Here is a 27,163-nt window from a genome sequence, read left to right on the forward strand (position 1 = left end):
GTAATAACGGTTTGAAAGGCATGGTCACCACTCCTTTTCCAATGAGTTTGAAGGACAGCCACTAATAATTGATTAGATGAACTAAGAGCCCTGACTGGATGTGATGAGGAAATGGAGGTCAGCAATATAATGGTGTTGTTGTTTATGGAAAACGTTAAAAGTGATCGAAAGTGAAATGGATGGGATTTAACAGAGAGCCAGTGAGGAGAGGATCAACGTGAAGTGAACCGTTGAGAGTGCAAGAGCTTTATTCTGAAGAGTCTGGAAATCTTTTCAAGAACAGTGACTTCCACAGGTGTAGAGAAAAGTTATAGTTACCGTATATGAGCAACACAAAACAAAAGCATCACCTAGCACCTCTAATATACCTGGTTCAATCAGGCATTCAACTAGCATTTTGTCTTAAATTGAAGAAGTCCAGAAGCTAATTAACACAACTTTTTTAAGATCGGCCAAAAATCATACCTTAATTTCAAAGGTCCGGCTGAGCACACCAAGTTAAGGTTCCCTTATGATGCTTGATACTTGAAATGACATTTTCAGGAGCAATGAAAAAAGTGGATATCATAACCTGGAGGCAGTTCTCAGTCTCCCAAAAAAGGGACGGATGAATAAAATGAGTTAATGCAACTCATGCTGAAAAGATAAGAGCATGCACTGTGGAGAGTGGCACTGAATTGTGTGGGAAACTGCGTAAGAGAGGTCTGTGTTAAAGAAAGACTGGCCTTTGAGAAACATGAGGTTTGCTGCTAAGGATGTTAACTAAGGCAGTCCAGAGACAAAAACCACAACACTGCTCAAGACCATTAGCATGTCAGCAAAATCAACTGTCGGGCAGCAAACACTGACATTGATTGAGGGATATATGCTGGAAAATGATGAACTGTATCAACACAGAGATTTTTTTAATTAATTTTGTTTGACGATTTCAGTTATTTTACTTTTGGCAAAAAAGACAGTTCTGACATTCCTCATTGTGTCATTCAAACAGATGAGAAGCTCTTTAAAGATGCAGCCATTGAATCTCCCATTTGCCGGCTTCCCATAACTCCTCAGGCTCATTTATGTCTAGTGCAGATGGACTTGTGCGTCTGGGGCAATGGGTTGCCAAAGTTGGTAATTGTAGTTTTTAGTAAAGATCCAGTCCAAATCCATATGGCTACACAGTCAAACTCAGACCACAAAGCTAGAAATTGCAGTGAATGATTTACTATAGCAAAATGAACAGTGGCTGAACGGAGCGGTGCCATGAATCCATCTTGAATCCAAAACACATAAACAAACCTGTCAGTATTTCTTTCCGAAAAGGCGCAGATGCTGAAAATTCAAAGGCTTTCTGTTGAAATATCTGTCCCCTGTGTTGTTCCATACACCGTTTTTAATTCATGCACTTCCAACATGAACTCTCTGGCTCTCTATCTCTCTCTCTCTCACACACACACGCACACACACACACACACACACACGCACACACACACGCACACACACAAGCGCAGCAGAGCACTGGTTGAGCTGGCTCGTGGCTGAGAGCTTCCAACCTTCAGGGGCTTCCAAAACCCCTTCATCTGAGGCCTTTTTATCTTCTCAAATTACAACAAACAAATTAACCGATTTTGGCATCTGTTTCTCCCTTAAATCCTTTCTAGAGATTTAAACACAAGAGATACTGCCATTTAACACACACATTACAATGTTTTCCCAATCATTTACCATTTTTGTTATGTTTATTAAGTGTTTACTTTTCATTATTTATTAAGCAGTAACAGTTCATTTTTAAGTGAGTCCTTATTAAATATTTTCTCAATCATTTACAGGCTTTTTTGGGGTGTTTTCTTGTTGCCAATTTACAATTTCAAGGTGATTTTCCCCCTATTTATTGTGCCCACAGGCCTCATGCATTCTTAATCTGTGCCTGACACCGGCAGGCAGAATGGACAACTCCATCTTCGGGGCACTCGACAAACATGTCGGAAAACATTCTCCCGTCCTGGACATTGTTAGGCCAAATTTATAGGTTTTAACTCTCTATATGTCATACCAGGAGCAGAATATTGGCATTTCTGTTTGGCTTCGTTTGTGACGCTATGCACAAGTTGACTCAAGTACCTTTAAATATGACTAATAGAACTGCCTTTGTCAATTCCGTCTCTGGTCATTATGCCTGAAATACAGTGGGCTGGGTGAACACCCAAATGACTACAGGCTATTTCATCGGAGTGGAAATGTGTTATTTTTCTATAGTGCATTAAGTGGAAGTAAATTGTCATCTTTGTAGGTACTCAAATGCATGGAAGCCAGGGATCACTGTCATCTACTTCTACTCTGCATATATGTATTTTTTACATGGCGTTCAAATGATCCTTGCATGATTGTGTGTCCAATAGCCTTTCAGTCTGTGAGCGGCTCAGCAAAATGAGCGGGGCTCAAGTGGTTCGCAATGAAAATGATTCGTTGTTTTGACTGAGTGAAAAAAAAAAAAACAACTCAACGCGTACGTGATGTTTCCATTTTGCTTCAAAATGCCATCGATCCCGCGACCGAGCGGCTGCTTCTGATGCTCGCTTGCGTGGCCGCCGCGCTCGATGCGTCTCCAAGAGCGCACCGTCGCTGCGCAGCGGCGCTCCGCAGAGCCGCCGGCCGTCTGAACCGTGCTGCGCCTCCGCTTCTCCCCGGAGCTGCAGCCGTTCGATCCGGCGACCCAACAGGTGGAGAAGTCGAAAGAAGCCGGATCACGCTTGAGGGAGGAGGAGGGGGGACCTGGGAGCGGACTAGGGCCAGGAGGAGGAAGGCGGGGAGGAAAGGGAAGGGGGGCTTCGCTCTTCCCTTGAATTCGTCTCCAGAATTTATTGCGGAGTGCGGGGAATGCGGTGCGCGCGGAGCTGCGTCTTCAACCCCCCCCCCTCCCCTTTTGTAGCCCGAATGGAGGTCGTGATGGGAAGTGACAGAACCTGCACATCTAGTTAGAATATCAAAAGTCTGAAACAGCCAGAGAGAGAGAGAGAGAGAGAGAGAGAGAGAGAGAGAGAGACGGACACCACGAGGCGTCCGAAACGTCAAGACGCGGGATTTCCTTGCAAAGACACCGCAGTTTGGACTGTTGCGAGGGGCAACATTAAATATGTTGGAAAGGAATAACCGTGTTAAGGATCTGACATCTGTATGAGGTGGGGATTCTCCGGGGGCTGTCTCCGCCAGCAAAGTTCCAATGCGCAACATCTCAAAGGTTAGTTTGTGCTCATTTGCGGTTCTTATATGCCCGTCTTCCAAAAAAATAAAAGAAAAGCTTGAGAGGCTTGAAAATAATCTGAAGGTAGAATATGCAGCCAGACTGGCGTGGCTATTTCGATCCCCCAGCTTGCAGACGTGATATAAGAAGCTGAGAAAGAAAAACTCCAGCCTGTGTGATTCTTTAGAAACAGTGTTACAAAAACAAACGCCCTTAATGTTACTCTTGTATCCGAGCATGCAGATGAAGTGGATTTTTCTTTTTTTTTTAAGGAATGCCTCTGTGAATGTGCTACATGCTATGCAAGAAAAACAAACTCCTAATCGGAGACATGTTGCTCGACATACCCGCTGACACACTTGTGCGGTGTTTTTTTTTTTGCGTCTTTGTGTGGCACCGCCGCTCTGCAGACTGATGCGTGTTTCTGTCAGGCCTGTTGAACGGCGCTGTCACTGCTCGGCGGTGTTTCCTCAGACCCGCTGCCGTTCCCGTAAAGTTCCCGTGCTTCAAGGTCACTGCGTGAAATAAGAGTTAAAGGGCAAACATTAGAAGCCCCACGGTGGTGACGTCATCTGCGCCTTGCACGGCGTGCGCTGCGACAGCCGTTCCTCAGCCGCCCTTGCTTGAGACACATGAGGAAATTTACTTTTCGGAGTGAATTTCTGGCGTTGCTGGAACCAAAACCTACTTTATCACCGGCCGTGGCCGCCTTTTGTTTAGTGCATGCAACTTGCAGGGGTTTCCTCTGGTTGTACCTGCACAATCTGCAGGGATGTCGGTGCTGCTGGATCCCCGTGTGAGCAGTTTAGATGCATATTAGGTTAGAACATCCTGAAAGCATGGAGGCCAGGACTCTAAATGAGCAAACCGCTTCCAAATGAGCTCTTCAGAGGGAGGGTCTCTGAGGATTTGTGATTTATTATTTTGTTGCCCCCCCAAAAAACAATTACAATATATTGGGGATATTCTGTTTGGTCAGCTGGCAACTGTCAGAGTATATTTATTAAACCAAACAATGACTTCTCCACAGCTTGCAGAATTTAGGATGATCGAAACATTTCTGAAATGAAACAAAACACTCACTGCCAAGACAATGAAGTTCGTGCAGATTCTTAATATTCCGTGTACTCTCATAACTCGCATTTCTGCTATTTCACCGCTATTTGAATCCTTAGGGTTCCTCATTCAAAAGATGAATACTGATGTTGCTGCAGCCTGTCTGATATGAAATGACTGACTACACATAGAAGCAGAGCAATCATAAATTTAATTGGGATATAATTTGCTGTTTTTTGTTTTTTTTCTAGGCCACATCTCTCTGAAAAATGGCTTCCCTAGACTTTGTTGCGCACTCTAAAGACTGCCCTGGTAGTTATTTATTTATAGAGATGAAACGAGTTATCCCGGAGAGGTGGCAAGAAAAACAGGGGTCGAAATGCTCTGATATGTCTGGGAAGTGGTTTATATTTGACACGTAACCTCTCATGCGGGGGGGCTTCTTCAGTTCTACATGTAATCTGGTCTAACCTTCAACAGTTTTAACACCCTAAACCCCTTGGATGAGAGGTGACAGGTCGAAAGTAAACTGAACGAGTCCGGTTTGCTACCACGAGAGCTAATGAAAACAATAGTTGTTGTGATTCATCTTATTCCATGTTTGAATTTTACTGCACCAGCTTTTCTCTTCTGACATTCTATCACCTGCACTTTTAACTCTTTATTCAATGACGGTAATTTGTCTTTGACATAAGAAAGAAAGCAGCTGTGGAAATATTTAACTTCATCTGTTTAATGTGATGGCTATGCATTCGCTCATTGGTGAATGTATTGATAACAGTGATGGATGAACGCATAGGGACACCATGTTAGGGTTTAAAGATAGAATGCTAAAATAACAGTTTAATGCCCCTTTAAATAGCAGAATTGTAAAAATCACAAACAGCCCTTCATTGGTTGCTGTGTCTGGTGTTTACGGACGTTTGACTTCTAGATATTGCTTTGTGAGTTGTTAGGGAGACAAATCAGGAAATGTTATGATAAAGGCCGATGTTATGTAATCGCCCCTTTGTTGTGTTGATGCTCTCAATCAATGAACAAGTGCTGCTAATTCTTTAGTAATACATGAACTTAAATTACTAACTGAAGTATCCACCTCAGCTGAAACACAGCATCTTCATCAATTTTACCTTGAGTTATCTGACAAGACAACAGTAAAAGTACTCACAAATCTAAGTGTTTTTTAGGTCATTTGATATAATATTGGTAAAGCTTTCTAATGACTTCAAATAAAGAATTGATCAAGATGAAGTAAAAGCATAATTTCTCATTCATGAAATGTCTTAATATCTGTCTTGGTTTTTCATGCTTTCAGCTTTTATTGTAAATTGAGGGGGAAAAAAAGTCTCTTATTGGTGAACATCAAATAAAATCCTATTTTAAAAGTTCTAATAGGTTTAAGCCATTAGGAACAACTGCTCTAAATGATAAAGATGCACTTTTGCATTTCCATATTAAAGTTTAACATCATGCATATTTCCAAAAAAATCATCTTCCCCTTGACACATCTCTCAAAGCCAGACAGCTGCCAAACATCCCTGTGTTTCTTTACGTATAAAGATTATCCCTCACCTCTGTTCCCGCGGGAAGTGTTAGCATCTGAAAATGAGACAGACCTGCGTCTTCTGAAAATCAACACTGACACAACTTTTGACAAGAACTAGCTCTTTGTAATAGGTCATAGGTCAGGTTATTAATAGTCAGGGACAAAATAGAAGCAGTCTCATTAGCTAAAGCCTCTCACCTCTTTCCTCCTTCACAATGTCGCCTTTTCATCCTCATGTTTTCTTTGTAAATCAGTGTTGTCCCCATCTCCTCCAGTGTGAGGTCCTCCGTCCTGGCAGCAGCTGTCCACATGTTAGCAGGGTGCTGGTGAGCTGAAGCCAAGGGGGATGTCACAGCTGTACTACCGCCGCACTGACAGCTCCTCATACCGGGACCGCATCCCGCTGAGAATCGTGCGGGCAGAGTCGGAGCTGTCACCACTGGAGAAGGCCTACCTTGGAGCTGTGGAGAAGGGGGACTATGCTAGCGTCAAACAGGCTCTTGAGGTGTGTGTACCTTGCATGATTGAATTAGGTGATGATTTATTTGCTACATGGCAAAATCAGTGAAGTAAAAGGAGCTCTGACAGGCACAGTCTTGAGTGGGGAAATCCAAAAATGGTTTATTGGGGCTGTGTAATCATGAAAATGCTTCCAACAAAGACCTTTTACCTTAATTTAACCTGACAGGTGTAAGACATCTACGAAGGGATCAGAAAATGGTATCAGAAATTACATTTGGTTGACTCTGGAAAGCTAGTCATTGCGTAGATCCGTCCAAAATGAATAAATAAATCGATGTAACTACCCCAAATGTTCCCATAAAAAATTAAAACGTCTGCAATAAGTGACACGAGTTTTAGGAAACTATGACTCTTATTTTTAATTCAATCATTGATATCATCTTGTATAATATAAATCCGAATGGCAATAAAACTCAGTTCATATAATGACACAGCAAGAGACAAGTGTGAAAGCATGAGAGCTAGCAGATAGATGATGGGTGGAAGAAACCATAGGAACACAACAAGGCTGGCTCAGGGAGACCAATTAACCAACATTAGAGGTGATAACACAAACCAAGAGTGAAAACACAAAAAGCAGCTGCATTTGTCAGGCATACATCTCTGGGACATGTTGTGAGGGGTGTGGAGCTCTGACCTGAATAAACTCTGAATTTATAGTACATTAGTTATATCAGATGTATTCTCAGCATTCTCAGCAAGTGCTGAATAAAATATTCATTTCCAATTTTTGAATAGCTAATCATGCAGATTAGTAATGAAAATAATTGTAATCATGTTCTATATGGATATTTTAGATCATCATAATGTGACTTCACATATGATTTTAATATCAACAGCAATTCTTTGCAAGGACTTAAGAGACCCTTTCAAATCTATTTTGACTCTAACCATGCTGATTGTAAATTCAGACTGCCCTGGTCAAAAAATCGGCAGGCATCTAATGACTGCAATAGAAACGTTGCAAATGATGAAAACTAGCTGCATTCATTAAATGTATTTACACTAACATATAAAAGCCATAAGTCTGGAAAACTGTATCACAAATTAATACTTTGTCAATGATTGTTGCATGATCTTCAAACTGTCTAAAAAAAACACTTCAACACTTGCATAACACACCCAAAAACACCAGTCATTCCAAAACTAAGTCTGCCATTTGAAATCCCATTTTTTTTTCCCAGGAGGCAGAGATCTACTTCAAAATCAACATCAACTGCATCGACCCCCTGGGTCGCACCGCTTTACTGATTGCCATTGAGAATGAGAACTTGGAAATCATTGAACTCCTGCTTAGTTTCAACGTCTACGTTGGCGATGCCCTGCTCCATGCAATTCGCAAAGAGGTGGTGGGGGCTGTGGAGTTACTGCTAAATCACAAAAAACCCAGTGGTGGCATGCAGGTAAGGGTGGCACAACAGGAACTGAAAGGAGTTAAAAATAATAAACAATGTGGCAGTCAGGTGACTGGTCTGCATCATAAGGATGTTTAAATGTTCTGCTGTATGGAAGATTACAAACTATACGTCTGTTGTTTGGTTTGATCTTTTTTCTGAACCTGGAATGTCCAGAAACCAAGCAGACCTCATTTAAATGTATTCGCTCGAAGCTTTGTTTCATGTGTGGGCGAGTCTTATGGCCCAAAGTAAGCACTAAAAACCTAGAGCACTTCTTGCATTTGTTCCAGAGTATATTACTTTGAACTAGACAGAGTTACCTGCTGGAAGAAGTATTCAAATTTCAGTGTTTAAAGGCATTACATACAATCTACTTTACCAACTTGAGTCTGCTTTAGTTTGAGACTCATGAATGTTTGAACCTTCTTGTTTACTGTGATCAGACGGATCCTCTTTTTTTTTTTTTTACTGCACTAGAGACTTGAATGAGCAGACAGATTGCACAAGTCGGTATGAGTGCATAGATTTTTGCACTCATGCTATAGTTCAAATACACTTTGACAAGCAGGGTGCAGAAGTTTCTCAAACTTTCCCGTAATAACACCACTCAGAAATATGAAGTTGGAGTTATATTTAGCCCACCCAGGGTATAATTTGCCTCACTTCTTTTAAATCAATTTGTGCTGACCTTTGCTGCATCAACAGACTTCAGTTTCAGTGCAGTCAACATTTTTTTACAGTTTGGGTGAAAAATCATATGAACCTGATCTGAAGATATACTCCATATACTGCCAGAAGCTATATTTGTACTATTGATGCTATTTTCACTAGCATTTATTGAGAAATAATGTTGTATATTTGGCTGAGGAGAGATTTCTTCTCACAACATTAATCATTACAAACAGCAATCCTTCTAGAGCACAGACCAAATTCCTTCATACTGATGGAATTTATGTTTTAATATTAACAAGCTAAAGTGATTTTGTATTAAATTCTGATTTGACAACATAGCTCTCAAAGCTGTCATTCCAAGAAAATTGCAGATCTATAGAAACCAACAGCAGCGAATACTCATTATACAAACTGTAAGCTGTATGTAGTTGCCTGGAGCAATTTCTATCATTGAAAATGATGGCCCAGCATTACTGGCTACAACAAAATCAGACTCCAAAAAGAGCTGTTTTCATGAGCTTATTTTTTTGTGTGTGTACAGTTTCCACTGAGTCCAGAAAAAAATGCCTGATGTCTATGAGCAATTATAACACAGGAACAAAGTCTATCCATCCATTGGTTCTGGAAATTTAGCTGCAAAAATCGTCTCTTGATAAAAGTGGATACACCCTTCAGTATGCACGCTGCACTATGCTAACACTGTTTTTTTTTAAATTAAGTACGTGTTTTCTACTTCGATATCCTGGCCAATGTATCACTGGCATGGTAGTTCTCCCTTTGAAGAACTTAGTCTAAAGGAACTGCTTAAGTTTCTACTGCGGAGGTTTCATCGTGCCTGTATGTGCAGACAATCATGACTAACTTGGCTCATGTCCTTACAGAAATGGATGGCCATTAGAATTTCAGTGTTAGTGTGGTCATCAGGTCTGAAGCTGCCACCCCAAACACTGCCATTATTGAAGTGAAAGCCTGTGCAAGTCCACCTTTGGCTCCGTGCTCCCTCTCTTCAAAATCTTACTTTCACAGCTGCAGGGGTGACCAACATCCTTTGGTGGTGTAAATTGGGCTTTTTATCTCTTACTGGACACCAACAATGTGGTGTCTCTGCATGTGCATAATATTGCAAAAACAATTATCAGAGACTCCGGGCTTCTTTTTTTTCCCCATTTAGTTGACCATGACAGCCTGATACTAATTGCTGCTATCAAAACAAACACTGCCATTTCTTTTTCAATTGAGGAGACATTTCTGATTGCATCCTGCCCGTAATGCTAATGTTGACTCAACCCACACATGCCAAACATATTTTCAATCTCTAATCTCACTCTCAGCAGTAATGTACTGATAACCACACAGGAATACACGTCTCTGGCTTGACTGATCAACTGAAAGGGAGACTAATGGCTGTTGTTTCTGTACTGTTTTAGGCTGTGATTTCCAGAATGAAATGAAGAGGAAAAAATAAAAATGGATTAGACAACAAAACAGGGCACAAGCAGTGTTAGAATGACGCGCTAGCAAATCTGTGGAGGACTAATAGAGGCCAGAAATTTCCAGTCTAAACCCCTCAGCTGTGATATCTGTCGGCATCCACATTTCCTCTGAATACCATAATATCTTTGAGAGATAATGCCCATTCCGATTGCATGAGTAGGTTTGGATAAAAGACCATTCCCACTCTGCCAACATCCTTGACTGATTGTATGAAGAGGCAGGGAAAGGTGCATCATATCTGTCCCAAATAATCTTTTCCAAGATTTCTGATAATAAGATTCATTTCATGCTTGGTTGGAATTGTGTGCAGTTAGTTCACCTATTATTCTAGTTGTCAGAATAGAGGGTTTCAAATTATCCTGCAATTTTTTGGGGTTATTTGTTTTTCAGCTTGTGTGTGTATGGGGTATAAGAATCTAAAACAGCCTTACTATATGTGTTCTTTGAGATGTTCTGCTTAGCTTTGTGTTTCTGTGTTAGGGTTCGAGGATCTGTTTTTGTTTTTTATTCTTTTGGGGGTTACCATGACTGAGTGCACAGAAACATAGTTATGTAATTGACCCATTCTCCTTCAGACTTTTATGTAACGTCTGAAGAATTTAACGATTACCAAGCTTGATGTGACAGCCTAGAACGCTAGACTTGGATTCAAGGTTAATTTCTGATGTGTCACTTAGAAAACACTACTCAGGGCCTCACGTTTTTTCCCAAGTTGCTTACAAACATTTGTGATTGTGCAAGATGTCACATGGAAACCTTGGAGGAGACTCAAAAAAGAGCAGTGGAAACAAATGCACAGAATCTCTGATGTAGCAGATGCTAATGGTGCATTTTAAGCAGTATGCTGATGATTAATGCCTCCTCTCTTAAACATCCAAAAAACAAATTTGCATAACATGAATCACTCTCAGAAATACTACGATTAGAACTTCACATGTTTCAGCATGTGCCGTGCTCAACCTGCTCCACGTCTGGACACAGGCAAAGGATTCTTGATGAAGATAGAAACCCCCCTCCCACACGCAAAGCAGGGCACATAGCTTTTTTGATCATCCTCCTCTGGGAAGTATGATGAGTCTCCACTTTTGCGCCAAACTTGATTTGTAGTTGTTCTGATTCCTTTGGCACTAGCATTGAAAAATACAAGGTGATTTAGTAAATCTGTACACACATAACACAGAAGTGGGAAAACCTTTCAAGGGGCAGGTAAGTATGACACAGGTTAGGTAACTGACACAGTTAGGCCACATAACTTACTTCCCCCAAGGTGCTCACTGTTCAGTTGACAGTTTGACCATTTGATAGGATTTCATCAGGCAACATGCCCTTTACTCGTGTATTCACCCTCTTATTTTGTTCGACTCCTTCCGCTGTTCATCTTCCTCCTCCTCTAGTTGTCACCCATACCACCCAAATCTGTCCAAACAAGCATTCACTTATGTCCTATTTGTGGTCTAGAGTGCAGGCCCTTGTTGTAAGTCCGCTTGACATGTAAAGGCACTGTGATACGTTGCAAACAGGGTGTGAAGCAGTGGACTATGTTTACAAATGTAAATAGATGTGTTCTGGAAAACTGCGAAATATGCATGGAACAGATAGCATTGATCTGGTGTGGAAAGTTGTCAAGTAAACAATTACTGTTGATGTTATCAGAAATACATATTAGTATTATTAAGCATTACAAAAAACTACAGTTTTCATTTCATTTTTTCAAGAATTTTAACTTTTTCTTTTTTTTTCCTATTTGAGTGTCCTTGACAATATCTATCTAAACCTATTATCTTTGTATAATTTTCTTATTTGATAAAAGTATCCATTTGATCATTTTTTGTTTTACAAAACTAAAGCCATAATCATATAAACTCTTATATGAGTGTTACATGTGAATGTTCATGGCTTAACATCATATCATATTCCATTCACAAACATACACAATTCTGATATTGTAACTGAGCTAAAGCTGCACAGGTCGCGGTATGGGGGTACTTGTGATACTTCATGTCACAAACAAAACATATATATATGAAACCTATTTATAACTCCCTCTTTTTTTCAACAGGCATTTTCTTTCATTATACGCCTTTCCAAAAACTGATGGGATTAAAACATAGCAGATCCACCTCCTTCTTACTTTGGCGTTAGCATTGACTGATGCTTGCTAGCTAATACATTAAGTAACACAACTTAAAAACGATAGGTTTTAACCGCTTTCTGAACGCATGAATCAACGAGATTGTTGTTAGCAGCCGAGAAGTAAACAGGGTACATATTAACTATCCCACGGCGCATTTTACGTACCTGTGTGGCACTAAGACAAAAAAAAAGAAAATAAACAAACAAACCGCCTTTGGCGTAAGAGTGACTGAAATGCCATCCAATTCTCGCGTAATTTGACCACCATGCGTGAAAGGCCGGGGTTTCCTGCTGGATCTGGTGCAACAGCGCCCCCTGGCGGCAAAAAATATTTCGCAGAGAGCACTGACTGCGACATTACGAAGGGAGTAATTCTCAATGGAGCCTGATTTTTTTTCTTTTCTTTTCTTTTCTTTTCTTTTCTTTTCTTTTCTTTTCTTTTCTTTTCTTTTCTTTTCTTGTCCTTCTTGACAGTCAGTAGGGGCTATTTTCCCCAACCCCCTACACATTGTCTCTACGATGAGATGTGTTAGGGGTTGCTTTTTGGTTTTCTCAAATATGTTAATGAGCTATTAAAATTTACAAGAACTGTAAACCAAAGTTCAATAGTATTTTTCCACCACCGGCTGATCAGATGAGAGCTCCCGACTCGCAGTAGATTCATGTCAGTGTATTGTCAGGTTTATCAGTTTCCATCTGTCTGTTGAAACACTTGTAAATTTCAACATCCAGCATACATGTACACATCAGCCCAACTTAGAATATGTGTATTCGATATTGGTGTGAGTCCATTTAGTCAGCATTAGTTTGGGTAAAGCTGTATTGGGAGTTCAGTATTCCTATATGTCCTGCCCTCAGTCCGTGTCAAGATACCAAGCAGGCTATGTCCCCTTTCTATTTAGCCTTCAACTAGACTCGGCGTGTCTTTTCTCTCACTTCTCTGTCTCTCTTTTCAGAGAATCAGATAATACTCCTTCAATTAAAACCAGAGAGAAGAGCCATCGTATGGCTCTGCAGCCTGCAGCTGTGTGTTCCCATTGATTGACATGGGAATACCAAAGAGGCCAAGCTGGAGTAGATGATAAGAGGAATAGGTGGAATTAGTTTTTTTTTTTCCTGATAATATAGATTCCCCTCTGAACTGTTTGAGATACTGGCACTTTTAAGCCAATGGCTGGTACAATACTCTAGATATACCGAAGACCGCATGTTATGTGTCATGCCAATCTTTCTTGTTGGTATTTGGATAGCTCTAATTGCATCTCACTTATTTAAGCCATTTCCACATCCTGCTCATACCATTAAATTCTGCTGTTAAGACAATTGAACGGCACCCTGAGGGGAACAAACTCTGTCCCTAACCAAATCAATTACCTCAAAGTTGCAACACCGTCAATTACACTTGACAGGAAGAAAATAAAAACTGACTTGATCACAAGACTGAATGGTTTGTCTCAAGAGCCTTTATTAGATTCATTTGTGATTAAAGTATTTGTCTTTTTGTCTCCTTTGAAAGGTTCCTCCCATCTTACTGGACAAGCAGTTTTCTGACTTCACCCCTGACATTACTCCCATCATCCTGGCTGCACACACCAACAACTATGAAATCATCAAGCTTTTGGTGCAGAAAGGCGTTTCCATGCCCCAGCCGCATGAGGTGAGCCTTATGTGTACGTTGTACTGAATTTTCCCCAATGATAAAAACTGTTGAATTGTTGCAGAGATGAAATAGAATCCTTTTGTATAATTCGGGTCATTACATTGAAAGCGTAACATTATTAATGGGCCAAATGGTTGTACAAGCTTAGAGAGCCGACACCATGGCAATCAGGTAACAGAATGGTTTTTGTTACTTATAACTATTTATAAGATGATTTTGAAATATTATATTGAATTATCGCAAGTGTGAGGATCCTGGAAATGATTTAATCTTATGCTGCTATGGTTTCTGTTATCTACCATCTTATGCTTGATGCATGTTTAGTTTATTTTCCATCAAAATCTTTAAAATGAACTACCAATTTTTTTGTCTTTATAAAAGCCCCTTGCAGACCAGCTAAAAGAACAAAATGGTGAAAAAACAAAGATAGTATTTCTTGACACTGCGGGTGTAGTATTGAATTCTTCATGTCTCCTCTGTCTTTTGTATCCACCATCAGGTGGAGGTGCTCAGGGGTCAACACTCCTATATAGCTCATTTTTTTCCTGTGGCCTCACATGCCGGTAAACTCTAAGCCCTGTTGACCTGTAGCCAGCCAATCAAATGCTGAGAATTCAAAGCCCCTTTTTCAAAATGTTTTCTTAGAAAAACATAAAATAACTAATGTGAAAAAAACAACAATAAACTCTTACCTTAACATACATGGAAGTTCACCATGTCCTTATCTATAATGGCAGGATATATACATTGTTTTACTATGTGATCAGTTGAAGTTGATCAAACCAGCTGTTTTTCTGTGTAAAACCCACATGTTGGATCTAACTGTGAAATAGACAATGTCTTATAATTTTCCCTGGGTTGACATATAACGGTTGATACAGTCATGCATTAATTCACTGGAACATTATTTATTTCTACATGCTGGCAAGCCTCATTAAAATCGTTTTGTTTGATGCTGCAGGTGCGCTGTAACTGTGTGGAGTGCGTGTCGAGTTCAGACGTGGACAGCCTGCGGCACTCTCGCTCACGTCTTAACATCTACAAAGCTCTGTCCAGTCCCTCGCTAATTGCACTCTCCAGCGAGGACCCCTTCCTCACAGCTTTCAGACTCAGCTGGGAGCTGCAAGAGCTCAGCAAGGTATGGACAATGGACCTCAACAAACTGCTGCAGTATTGGCTGTATGCTGCATTCATTAACCACCGTGATTTCTGTGAGATGTCAGTTTGCCATCTAACATTCAGTGCCCTTTGAATTAATGTGGAAAACCTAGATCATGAATAGCGATTTCTCTACAGGTAAAGGTCAGTTAATAGGAAGTAATACATATGTGTGTACATTTTGTATATTGTATAAGATAATTTTTGTATATTTTTGGATTGCATGGTTTGATCAATCAGATTAAATTGACTGAAAATAGCACTTTAATTTTACACATTTTACACATCATACAGGCACATTTATTCTCTGGCGTTTTCTTTTCTTTTCATACCATTTTTCTTTTTTAAGGTGGAAAATGAGTTCAAATCTGAGTATGAGGAGTTGTCCCAGCAGTGTAAACAGTTTGCTAAGGATCTCCTGGACCAGACAAGAAGCTCAAGAGAGCTGGAAATGATTCTCAACTACAGAGATGACATCAATTTACTGGAGGAGGAAAGCAACAGTGACCTGGCAAGACTCAAATTGGCCATCAAATACCATCAAAAAGAGGTAGGGATGATGCGTGCCAAACCTGTCCAAGGATATGCCCCCTTTGACATTTATCCGTCTTTATCCAAGCTGCCCTTAATGAATACACAACATTCTTGATTGAAAGACTGCGGTGCAGCGCTACCCCAATGAATTGCTTTAAAAAGTAAATTTAAAAGTAAAACCTTCAACTTACTAGGACACATTTGCTTCACTTAGTCAGAATGGTTGTCGGGGGGGAAAATGCAATAAATACGGTTGTTTTGTAATTGTAAAGGACGCCACAATGATATCTTAATCCCCGAGAAAAAGAAAAACTGCATGTAAAATACATTCCGTCACACCTATAAATATGTTGTTTTTTTTATCAAGCTGACAATAGAAGTATTAGCAAGCTTAAATATGTGAGACCTATTTCTTTATAGCACAGCAGGAATCCCCCCCTCCAGGGTCAAACCGCATGCGGCCTCCATTGTTTTTGCACAAAGACATGGTTAGTCTTTTGATGATTTTATTGGCAAGTCACACCATTTTCCTCAACCCATAGCTCCACATCTGTCATATTGGGTGGGTCACTGTAGCAGAGGGTGTGTCGGTACATTGTTGAACTTGCTCCATGCACACTGCGTGGCTAGATGTCCATCACCTCTGCCTAGATTGGTTGATGGATGGATGGATGGATGGATGGATGGATGGATGGATGGATGGATGGATGGATGGATGGATGGATGGATGGATGGAATGCACAAGTTACATCATCCGACTCAGGATACTCCAGCAACAGTGCAGGAAGAATATGGAGAACTTAGACTTAATTCAAGGTGAAGAATAATTCAGCAGCGAGTGATCTTCAAACATTTGATATCTTTTATTCAGTCTTCAAAATGTCTACCAGTGTGTCTGTATGCCATGCTAGCACATATTCACTATGCATGATCTTTCTTTTTTTTCCATTATACAGATTATTTCCTCATCATTTTCCATCATCTCATGTTGGATCAGTGCTACACATGTTGAGACAGGTTATAACGTCTGATGCTCATTCATGCTGATGTAACAAACGGCTGAATGAAAACGTGTGATTAATAAGATATGGGCCACATTAACTATGTGACATGGAAATAAGTATTCATTAGTTTTGTCGCTTGTAGAGCTTAATAATTATCTTCAAAGATAGCGCACCAGCTCCGATTCAGCCCGCCTTATCTTGATATAAATGGAAATGAAAGGAGCTGATTTCACTGTCCGTATCGCCAAACCCATTACCATCAGTTCTGTTTAGACTTATATGTGAATAAAAAAGGTCTGAAATTAGAAATTAACTGTGAAGATGTGAAATGGGTATTACCTTTTAGATATTAATATTTCCATAATGCAACCATTTGTTAAGGCAAGGAAAGGAGATCCAATGCTACCACTTCATTTTGGGATGGAATTGTAGTTGGTGAAGAGAGAGAGAGAGAGAGAGATGGAGGGAGGAAGTCAAGTTGCATTCACTTCCAAAGTCCCTCCCTCAGAGGTCACTACATCTAGTTGCATTGATTTCTTGGAAATTCACTGGTACTATAAATATCATTTTTTTTTGGATATCGGAGTTAACATGAGCTGAAATGTTCTTTCCACACACCATTGGAACGGGAGTTAATTAGGATTTCTGCTGCGGTAATGATCGTCAGTGTACAGCTTTATTTTTATCAAGCAAGTTTGAGGCTTTCTATTGCATTTTAATTGCACATAAATAATGACAAGGGTGTCAATATCCCGTTTTACATTCATACGCCTTTCTGCCCATCTTTATGTTTTCATGAAACGCTTTTACAGCTCACTGAGCCATAAACAAAAAAAAAAAACAGACTAATTAACAGCCATGTCTGGCGATAGTGATACAGATTTCTCCCTGTGAGCTGTGAGTTGCCATTTTAATTTCAAATCTTATATTTGGGTCCGACAACTTTCCAAAACTGCGATAAATGTGCAAGATTACTTTATTGGCTCAGTTGCATACCTTCTCAAAATAACTGGCTTTTAAATCACACAACCAGAGAATTAAATGAGCAGGAATCCCCGTTTAATAAGCGCAAATCCCTTTTTGTATTTGTTAAACTTACAACGATATGAATAGGCTGAAATTGCCTTCGATTATGTTTAGTGGATTTCAGTGTGTATAATGCAGAATTGTTCGACCGGATATAAAGCCAGGGTGGAAATGATGAGAACCTGGGCACATTACTCCCAGGGGTGGATCCGGTGAGCTTGCTATTCCTCGGCGCTCTGCACAGGCTGTCTGCACAGATACACCTTTAACAGAGCCAATATTTATACCTCCTCTCCTCCATTCTACCAATTAAAGCACATCAAGATTCCATTTGTAAAATGACAACGGCAATTGAATGACACCTGAAAGTAAGCCAAGTGTTAAGGGGGACATCATTTTTCCACCCGATTCATCATAAAACACTGTACACGAAAACACTTACCCACTGATGAGGCTTTGACTTATGTAGTTTTAAAATTCATAGAACCCCCAAGGAGAACAAGCAACTCTACACAGAGACCCCCCCTTCCCGTCGGACTCAAACCAGGGACCTTCTTGCTCTGAGGCTGAAGTGGTGACCACTGCGCTTCCATCCTGCAGCCAGAAAGGGAAGGGTGTTGAGAGAAAAGTCTGAAATTAAAAAAAAAAAAAAAAGAGATCTGACATGAGAAGTGCTGAATTTGTCACTATTTCAAAGCTGAGTTACAATCTTCTATATTAATCAGATTGTTTGATTTTTGCTTCTTGTTGTCATATTTGTGTAAAATTTATTGATACAAATCTGGTCTAACCAGTGAAAATTAAATTCAATTAAGTGATTGGTGGAGACGAACATCGCCGCAACATTCTATCCATAAGAGTCTGACCATAGGATGGCAACTGAAATGAGAAGCTGCAATGGAAAATGTTGAGCTCAATGAACAGCTATTATTACGACGACATTTTTATTGTTCCAAGCTACACAATGACATCTGCGGAGTGTGTGTGTGTTCTTCCACTGAGTGGGAGAGATATTTACAGAGATTGTGTGTGTGACAGACGATATTTAAGCTAGACAGGTGTTTGTTCCCCGCGAATTGTCAGGGGATAAGTGGATACTTGGCTGGACCGAGAACGCTTGTGTGCTTTTTTTTTCGGAAATCGGCGCTCATCTTTTTATAGCTCATTTGCTGGCTGTCAAGCTTTTATAATTTGTAAAACATGCAGCCTGAAGGTGCATGTGGGTACGTTTGTGTTTACAGTATGTATGTGTGTTGTGTTGTAGAACTGGTCGGTTATGAGTTTAAAACCAAGATATTTTTGGAGCTCTGAGAGTTTTTTTTTGCAACAATCCTACACAACACACCAAGACAGAGTCTTCCACTTAACCTTATTATCTATGAATTGCGTGTGTGTGTGTGCATGCTCATTTACGCCTTCGTGTTTACCTTTGCATCCGTGTGTGTTTTTCGTATTGTAGCCACGTGGCCCCCGGGGTTGAAGGGAGGCATTTCTTAACAGTCCAAAGAGAAATCTCCACAGGCCTCTTGTCTAAAAAGCCGAGCTTGGAAAGCCGAGTGGGCTGGAAAGCCGTGGGAGGCCAAATCACATGAATATGATCAGTTATATTTTCACATTAAAGGGTAGATTATCCCCTCCGCCTCCCTGAAGGGGCCAGCAATGAATTGCTCTCATATGCGCTAATGCTTTTGCAGGAAGAAGGTGAGCGTTTGAAGTGTGTGGACAAAACCAGACAGTGTTTACTATCTCGGCGATCAGAGGCATCAAGCGAGAATCAATTTTACATGTAGTAGTTTGACGTTGCCCTCTTGTGATATCTCCTAAAAATTGCAATTCAATTTTTCACCCTGTCGACCGTATCTGCGTTCCGTTACCTTGGCGTTTACGTCGATATTTCATTTTCAGGCAAAAAAATAATGCATTTTTAGGAAATAGGGCAATGACTTAGCTCATTTTGTCGTAATTCAAAGTATATAAATTGCGTGCTTGACAACACATATTAAACTATATTACACTATATATTTGTGTTTTAGTTTTTTAATCACAGCCCTCAAAAGGGGGACCAGTTGTGATGTTTTAGTGTAATGTAAAAAATCCTCCTGTAAACAGGGGGGAAGTTCAGCTGCATTAAAGGTGACAGACAGAAAGGTGCTGAACAGATCCGGAAATGCTTTCAGCCCCTTCAGAACAGGAGTGGTGATGGGCTTCAGCTACACGACAGACATTAATGTGTTCGTATCAATGGACATCGCCGCCTGAATCCAGTCGTCACATAAAACGCTGTGATCCGGTCGTGGAAAGGATGATGCGAAAGATGAGGAATACACATCAAAACAGATATGTTTTGCAACACTCAAATAGGTGTCTTGATCAATTATTGATCACTTATTTTTATTCCTCACATGCAGGGAAATTAAAATTAAAGGATGCAAGGCAATGATGGGGTTCGGTGACTGGAAAATCAGTAGATACAATTGAAAAGGAAAGAGCGCAATATGATATTGCTTATAAAGCTATTCTGGTTGCCGATAAAAGGAATTTAGCTGATGAATTTAGCTGGTTCGGCTGTAAGCAAAGATATTGGAACCAAACGGTTTTTCTCCACACCGACCACAGGAGACAGGAAATATATCACATCATCGTAACTCCACGGTCATGTGTCACAGTATTCATCCATGGTCCCGTTTGCACTGCAGCCAAAAACAGTAAACCGTATAAAAGGCAGTGAGCGGCTTGTCTGCGCATTTCTGTAAAAACGGAGGAAAATTCTAAGAGACCTTTAAGGCAGTGAAGCCGCAGGAGAATGTGTCTTAAAAGAGCATGAAAGTATCTCCTCAGGCAGTGATCAGAACTGCTTTACTACTTTTAGACTGAACAGATACTTTCCAAACTGAAGACCAGCAGGGGTTGTGTTCGAGTTGTGGGAGAAAAAGTCAAAAGGCAAACGCATAGCATGACGTCTCTGTTGTTCTGTCAGTTGAGGGAAGTTTGGCAAAACACAGTGAGCTTGACATTTTCACACAATTTACTGAAACCCTAAAGGAAACTATAACTTTGAGGGAAAGGAGGTAGATTTTGGGAAAAGACAGCGAGTTTGATTGATGGAAGATCCTGTGAAACAAAGATGATCAATCCAAACAAAACTGTTTTCTTTGACAAATTTTCTTCTGATATTGAAGCCAATATTGATATTTTGTTGAAATCCAAATTATTCTCCACACTTTTTTTCTTAATCTGGTTCAATCTGCCTGTCTACGAGCGCGCAACAAAGCTTACGAAAAGTGTTTCAAAAAGCTCTTATCCCCTAAGTTAATCTCATTTAATTTGTATGTTAATTCATGTGTTTAACAAGTAAATGAAATGTCCTAATTGCAAAACAGTTGGTTTAATTGAACTCATTAGCATTATATTCTGTATTTAAAGTATGCTAATCTAGGCAGTGCATTATGTAGCACTTTAATAAAATACTGATTAGCGACTTAAGGCGAGAGCGAAAAATTGACCACTTATGTACGGACACCGAAATAGATTGAAGATTAATTTGTTTTTTTAAACACTGGTTGGAACACGCAAAAGCTCATAATTTGCAACTGAAGCTTAAAGCTGTTCATTTTTAGACCCCGCAGGTCTGACATCCATGGGTCGGCTTCGGACGGCGGGTCCGGGTCTTCCTCTCTATCCCCTCCATGCATTTCCTCTCAATCCATGTGGCCACGCTCTATTGGAAGTAAGGAAATGCGAGTCATTCTACTCCACCTAGCACACAAAGAGGGATCAGTTGTTCCCATGGTAACAAGGCTGCAGAGTTAGTGAATTGGCACCCGACGACACTTTGAGCGTGATATAGTGGCTCAATGTGGAATTCAAAGAAGATATTTCTTGTGTGTCTGCACGCGTCTTCGTCTTCGTAACACACTGCGTGGGTCGTTTCTCCGTTTGTATTTAGGATGCATCCTAGATTCCACCTCTCACTTTAGCTCAGGTTGTCCCATAACCAGGTTGCGGTGATATTTTCCGTTATATAATGCTGTCATGTCAAACCCGCCTCTCCAGCTTAACAAGCTCATCTACCAATTCTTCTCTGTTTTTTTTTTTTTTCTCCCGCGTAGCAATTAGATTCGATCGAAAACTCTTGACAGAAAGTCACTTTTTCGGATGTAAATATGTTGAATAAACATCAGTACTGTAACTTGCTGCAGGTGTGTGTGGGCACAAAGGCCATTAAACTTTTTAAATGAGCTACGCGGCCTCAGGCTGAGAATGTGTTTTCCCGGTCAACGTGTTGGACCTCACGATAGATTTGCGTGTGAGAGTGTTTAAACAGATGATATGTAAAACTGTCTCCCTCCATTTCTTATTCTTTTTAGTTTGTAGCACAGCCAAACTGCCAGCAGCTCTTGGCGTCCCGCTGGTACGATGAGTTCCCGGGCTGGAGGCGTCGCCACTGGGCGGGAAAGTTTGTCACCTGTGTGTTCATCGGTCTGCTCTACCCACTGTTTGCTCTGTGCTACCTCGTCGTTCCCAAGAGTCGCTATGGTCTCTTCATCCGCAAGCCTTTCATCAAGTTCATATGCCACACTGCGTCCTATCTGACTTTTCTTTTCCTGCTGCTCCTCGCCTCTCAGCACATTGTCACCACAGAGCAGGACAGGCAGGACAGGCAGGGTCCTGCCCCAACCACTGTGGAGTGGATGATTCTGCCCTGGGTGTTAGGTGAGTAGAATTTCGGACCCGAGGGGCTCAGGTTAAGTTTTAGGTGTTATCATATCGACACACCTCGGGCGACCGAAGCAAACGCGTTGTCTTGCATCCGACATGGCTAGTTACCTTCCAAAATTACGCCATGGAAAAAAAAAAAAAACATACCGAAATTACAGCTGTGGAAAGCTGTAAATTTGGTATGTTTGTATGTCGTTGTCCGATTCCTTCCTGTGGAATCGGACGTCTGCTGTTTCACAGGAAAACTTGTGCTAACTTGCCTTGCGTGCCATAAGACCGCAAGGAAGTGTCATTACAACCAGCTGTCACTTAGCTCACTTAGCACGTGTCAGTTATGCTCCCATCAATAAATTGATTTAAGAATAAGAGTAAGAATAAGAATAAGAATAAGACTTTATTTACAACTTTATTTATCCCAAAGGAAATTGCTGTGCCAGAGTTTCAAGCAAAACATAACAATAATATAGAAATTTTATAAACAGTATAAAAAAGGGGGGAGAGTAAGAAATACAAATAAAACTATAAAGTGTCAAAGTAACAAGTAAAGGCTATGAAGTGGCTTAAGGTCTTAAGTACAAAGATTTTAAGATTCCCTGCGGCTGAAGGGAGAGGAATTAAAAAGTCTTTCCCCTGGTTCTGGTCATACATTTTCTTCAACATTTGGCACATACAAAGTTTTTTGTTGTCACGCATTAAGGTTGTTGACTAAATACATCACGAGACTTTATCTTCCCAATTCTAGGATTCATCTGGGCTGAGATCAAGCAAATGTGGGATGGTGGTTTCCAAGACTATGTCCATGATTGGTGGAATCTGATGGACTTTGTCATGAACTCTCTTTATTTGGCCACCATCTCCCTCAAGATTGTAGCTTACACAAAGGTAACTATTTAACTACAAACAGCGTTGTAATACTCTAGTATTCTGGTCTTTCCTCAGTTTTGCGTTGCTCACTTTGTTTCCTTTTTCAGTACAGTGGCAGTAAACCCAGGAACCAGTGGGAGATGTGGCACCCAACTCTTGTAGCCGAGGCGGTGTTTGCGATCGCAAATATTTTCAGTTCTCTGCGCCTCATTTCACTGTTTACAGCCAATTCCCATCTGGGGCCACTGCAGATCTCTCTTGGCCGGATGCTTCTGGACATCCTGAAGTTTCTCTTCATTTACTGCCTGGTATTACGCCGTTAATTACTTTGTCCAAGAATAGAGCGAGTTCGACTCGAGTGGGGAAGGATATTCAATTTGCTGTGACCTTGACATCTTTCCCCAGGTCCTCCTGGCCTTTGCCAATGGGCTCAATCAGCTGTACTTTTACTATGAGACCAAAGCATCGGACGAGAAGGGTAAATGCAAGGGCATCCGGTGTGTGGAGCAGAATAACGCTTTCTCCACGTGAGTGTGCATTTGTTTGGAAGCGACTCAGAAAAGGTAGAATCGAAAACATTTGGATCGGTTTGTGACGTGTATCTCCCTCTTGCAGATTGTTTGAGACCCTGCAGTCTCTCTTCTGGTCCATTTTTGGTCTGATCAGCCTCTATGTGACCAACGTGGATGCGGATCACCAGTTCACCGAGTTTGTCGGCGCCACCATGTTTGGAACCTACAACATCATCTCGCTGGTGGTGCTGCTCAACATGCTCATAGCCATGATGAACAATTCCTACCAGCACATCGCTGTAAGAAAAATGGTGCAGGCTTCGAGTGGAAGCAAGAATTTGCATTTCTCCAGGTTTTCCCTAACTCCGTTTTGATTTCAGGATCACGCAGATATCGAATGGAAATTTGCACGGACGAAGTTATGGATGAGTTACTTCGAGGAAGGGGCCACCTTACCAGCCCCGTTCAACATTATCCCCAGTCCAAAATCATTCTGGTATCTTGTCTGCTGGATAAGGAGACAGGTGTGCAAAAGGAGGAGCTCAAAACACCACGACACCTTTGGAACACTTGGGGTGAGACAGTCAAAGACTTTGGCACTGAACTCACTCCGTCTACAAGGAAATGCACTTAGATTATCAGCTCAGTACTGATTCTTGTACTATTAAATGATATTACTTTGGAGAAATAATACTATATACGGGCTGTTTGTTTTTCTCCAACTCTTCCTCTAACTGAATCCTTGAAGAGACGCGCAGCAGAGAACCTGAGGATAAACCATCAGTACCAGGCGAGTCCACTCTCTTAAAGCTGGGGAATTACTGTATGTTACTTTTGCATGTAAGGGGTTCAAAGGTCATACATTCAACTCCTGCCTGGTTTTGAACATTTTCATCGTCAATCTGTCAATACGATGATTCTGCCGCGGCTCGTAGCATCGACTTATTTCACATACTCTCAGTGGGAGACCCCTTGCCATTTTCTGTGCAGACTTTTCCATTTGTCCACATCAGCAGGGTGTTACTGTAGACTTGTTATTGGAGATGTACTCGTAATGTGGGTGCATCTGTGTGTGTATGTGCTTTTTAACGTATATTTTGTAGATATCAGGGGTTGTTTTTTTTTAAATGTGGGGGATTATTACAATAGCACAGTTTGACATTATAGATTGTATAACACGCAGCATAAGATATCAAATTATACAAAGATGATTTTCCTCAATAATAGACAGCGTTGGGAACGTTGCCTAACTGCGTCAACATTTGCACGTCTCCTTTGAAGACATGCAATATCATGAGCGTGTATATCGTAATTCGACTTTTGTTGCCGTAGTCATGACTAACTCTGATATAAGCTTATTCAAAATATAGGCAAGATATTCAAAGAGGTACACGTTTTGTGTTCACTTTAAATGCCGGTGTTTTTTGTAAGAGAGAAGCTAAAGGCAAACTCTAATAACATATTGTTTTGAATTTCCTCCCGCGCTGCATTCGATGTAGGAAGTGCTGAGGAATCTGGTGAAACGTTATGTCGCCGCCATGATCAGAGATGCCAAGACAGAAGAAGGCCTAACCGAGGACAACTTTAAGGTACGGTCGATATCGTGCTCGCTGAGTAAATGTTAAACTTGTTGAGGTACTTTGAGGAGAATAACCATGTACATTGGTACGTCCTGACCGGGAGATGAATTATAGAGCCTTCTGCAGATAAAAAAACAACTGGTAACAGTTCAATGACTTTCTGCTCTACCCTATTAGGAGCTGAAACAAGATATCTCCAGCTTTCGTTACGAGGTTATGGGCATGATGAAGACGGGGAAGCCTGCGCTGCAGGGGGAGAGGAAGAACAGTTGCAGTTCAGCAGAGTCCAGCCTTGCTTATCCCAATAGCTCTATCAAGGTTTCCTCCTGCGCTGCCGGCGGCCAAGCCAAAAGCAAACTCAACCGTTTCAAAATCACCGCGTCCATTCTTAAGCAGTGCAGCTCCAAAGCTTCATCGAAGACGCAAGACTCTTCCAACGGGCTGCCCAACGGAGTGGTGTCCTCGGTCTCCGATGAGAGCTCGAGCGAAAAGACGGGTCAGAGGAAAAATTTTCCAAAAGACATCACCGACTTCGGCTTGTTCCAGAAACGCCATCATGCCAGTGCGGAGGCGGCGTCGGGCACACGGGAACTGTCTAGAAAGATGTACTCTTTGTCGGAGGAAGCGGAGTCGATGGGCTCAGACTCAGAGGAACCAGATAAAGAGCTTAGAGTGCTGGGAGTGGAGGAGGAAGGACTCCCGGATGCGCAAAAAGAGAGCGAGACCGTGATGAATGAGGACACCGATGAAACGAGGGAGGTTTCATACAGCGGCGCTGATGGCGGACAAGAATCCAATGAAAAGGACAAAGAGAGCGAATCCTGCACGGATACAAAAGCGGATGGATGTTTGTCAGGGTCATCCACATAAGAAGAGCAGGCTGATGTGGTGTGTGAGCGTCTTGAAGGGCCGGGCAACGCTGGAGAAACGAAAAAGACTGACAATCAGCGTGGGATTCAATTGAACGGTTTCCGTTTCTGGAATACATGTGAAGGTTTTGCAGAGCGCAAATGTACCCGTTAGTACTGAATTGATAATCGTCCTCGATATTTGGAGACTCAGGGAGGCCTTGGGTTCAAGTGTTTGAAAATTACTGTTTTGCAGTGAAAGATACAGCTGATGGTAACAGAGTTGGACGTGAGCTTCGCGAGGATTTTGAATTATTTGGCCGATTTATCTCTCTCTTATAGCTAAGTGCAAAAAAATACAAATATCCTTAAAATGGTCATGGTTTGCGTCTCTCCTTTTGTTTTTTTGATTTTACTCCGCATATCGATCTCCTCCATTGATGTTTTTCTACCTCTTTTTTCCTCACCTGTTGACCTCTACGCCTATCCTCGTCTTACAAAAGCAATAGATGTGTTCTGTTTTAGATCTGACTATCTGCCTTACTCTGTCCATTTGTACACCTGTTCCAACGGCCGACAGTATCTCGAAGTTGCAGCTCCGTTCATGCAACCGAAATTCGGTGGACGGTTTCTATGCAAAAGCCACGGATTGTGCTTCTTATCACTCTGACCCGGGGGATCAGACATTGAACCCGGATGATGACAAGCATTCTAATGTGTCCTGTTGTAGAGCATGGCAAACACACCGTGATGAAAGATATACGATATGAATACAGCCTGTCGAGCTCCAAATTATTCCCATTATTTTGCACCTGTTAACACATTTGCTGGTACCTTTTAGATGTAACGTTCCTTTGGATGACTTATGTTATCGAGTTTTGAACTGACTGAAAATAATAAATATAAACAAGAAATGTTGGATTTTTTTCCCTGCATTTTTAGACATTGTCATGTTTTGACTGTACTGTTTTCGAATTTAGGAGCTATTCAAGTGACACAGTGCTAGCGCAGTGCTAACTTAGTCTTAGTCTTTGTCTTATTCTGTATATATTTGTGCGGGAGATGCTTAATCTTTTCACCTCTCGGGATTTTCCTCCGTCCCTTTCTTTTTTTTTTACTGCAGTTGTTAATGTTTGCTTCAGGAATGTGCAAGGAAAATTTTTACAATCTCTTAAAGCACCCTCCCTCAAATGACCGAGCTCTTTAAAAATT

At 41.1% G+C, this 27,163-nt stretch overlaps 1 protein-coding gene across 1 annotated transcript; it reads left to right on the forward strand.

The window, feature by feature from the left end:
• The first annotated feature begins 2,757 nt into the window (after positions 1–2,757).
• On the forward strand, positions 2,758–26,865 carry trpc4a (transient receptor potential cation channel, subfamily C, member 4a). The gene is made up of 15 exons (XM_086177127.1): positions 2,758–3,223; positions 6,083–6,333; positions 7,535–7,753; positions 13,563–13,703; positions 14,668–14,844; positions 15,214–15,414; positions 21,796–22,141; positions 22,890–23,029; positions 23,119–23,319; positions 23,417–23,538; positions 23,627–23,822; positions 23,904–24,098; positions 24,272–24,313; positions 25,023–25,112; positions 25,281–26,865. Exons 2-15 carry the CDS (start codon positions 6,175–6,177, stop codon positions 25,971–25,973), a joined length of 2,922 nt encoding a protein of 973 aa, XP_086033253.1. The 5' UTR covers positions 2,758–3,223; positions 6,083–6,174; the 3' UTR covers positions 25,974–26,865.
• The last annotated feature ends 298 nt before the right edge of the window (positions 26,866–27,163 follow it).

Source organism: Fistularia commersonii, chromosome 29, assembly GCF_037954325.1.
Source record: "Fistularia commersonii isolate RoL2024-O1a breed Wild chromosome 29, RoL_Fcom_v1.0, whole genome shotgun sequence".
NCBI classification, from domain to species: Eukaryota; Metazoa; Chordata; class Actinopteri; order Syngnathiformes; family Fistulariidae; genus Fistularia; species Fistularia commersonii.

Bases quoted from the DNA above. Each gene is read 5' to 3' on its own strand.
- trpc4a (XM_086177127.1), top strand. From the start codon at position 6,175: ATGTCACAGCTGTACTACCGCCGCACTGACAGCTCCTCATACCGGGAC. The intron at 23,823-23,903 runs GTAAGAAAAATG...TTTTGATTTCAG, and splicing joins ATTCCTACCAGCACATCGCT to GATCACGCAGATATCGAATG. The intron at 24,314-25,022 runs GCGAGTCCACTC...CATTCGATGTAG, and splicing joins GGATAAACCATCAGTACCAG to GAAGTGCTGAGGAATCTGGT.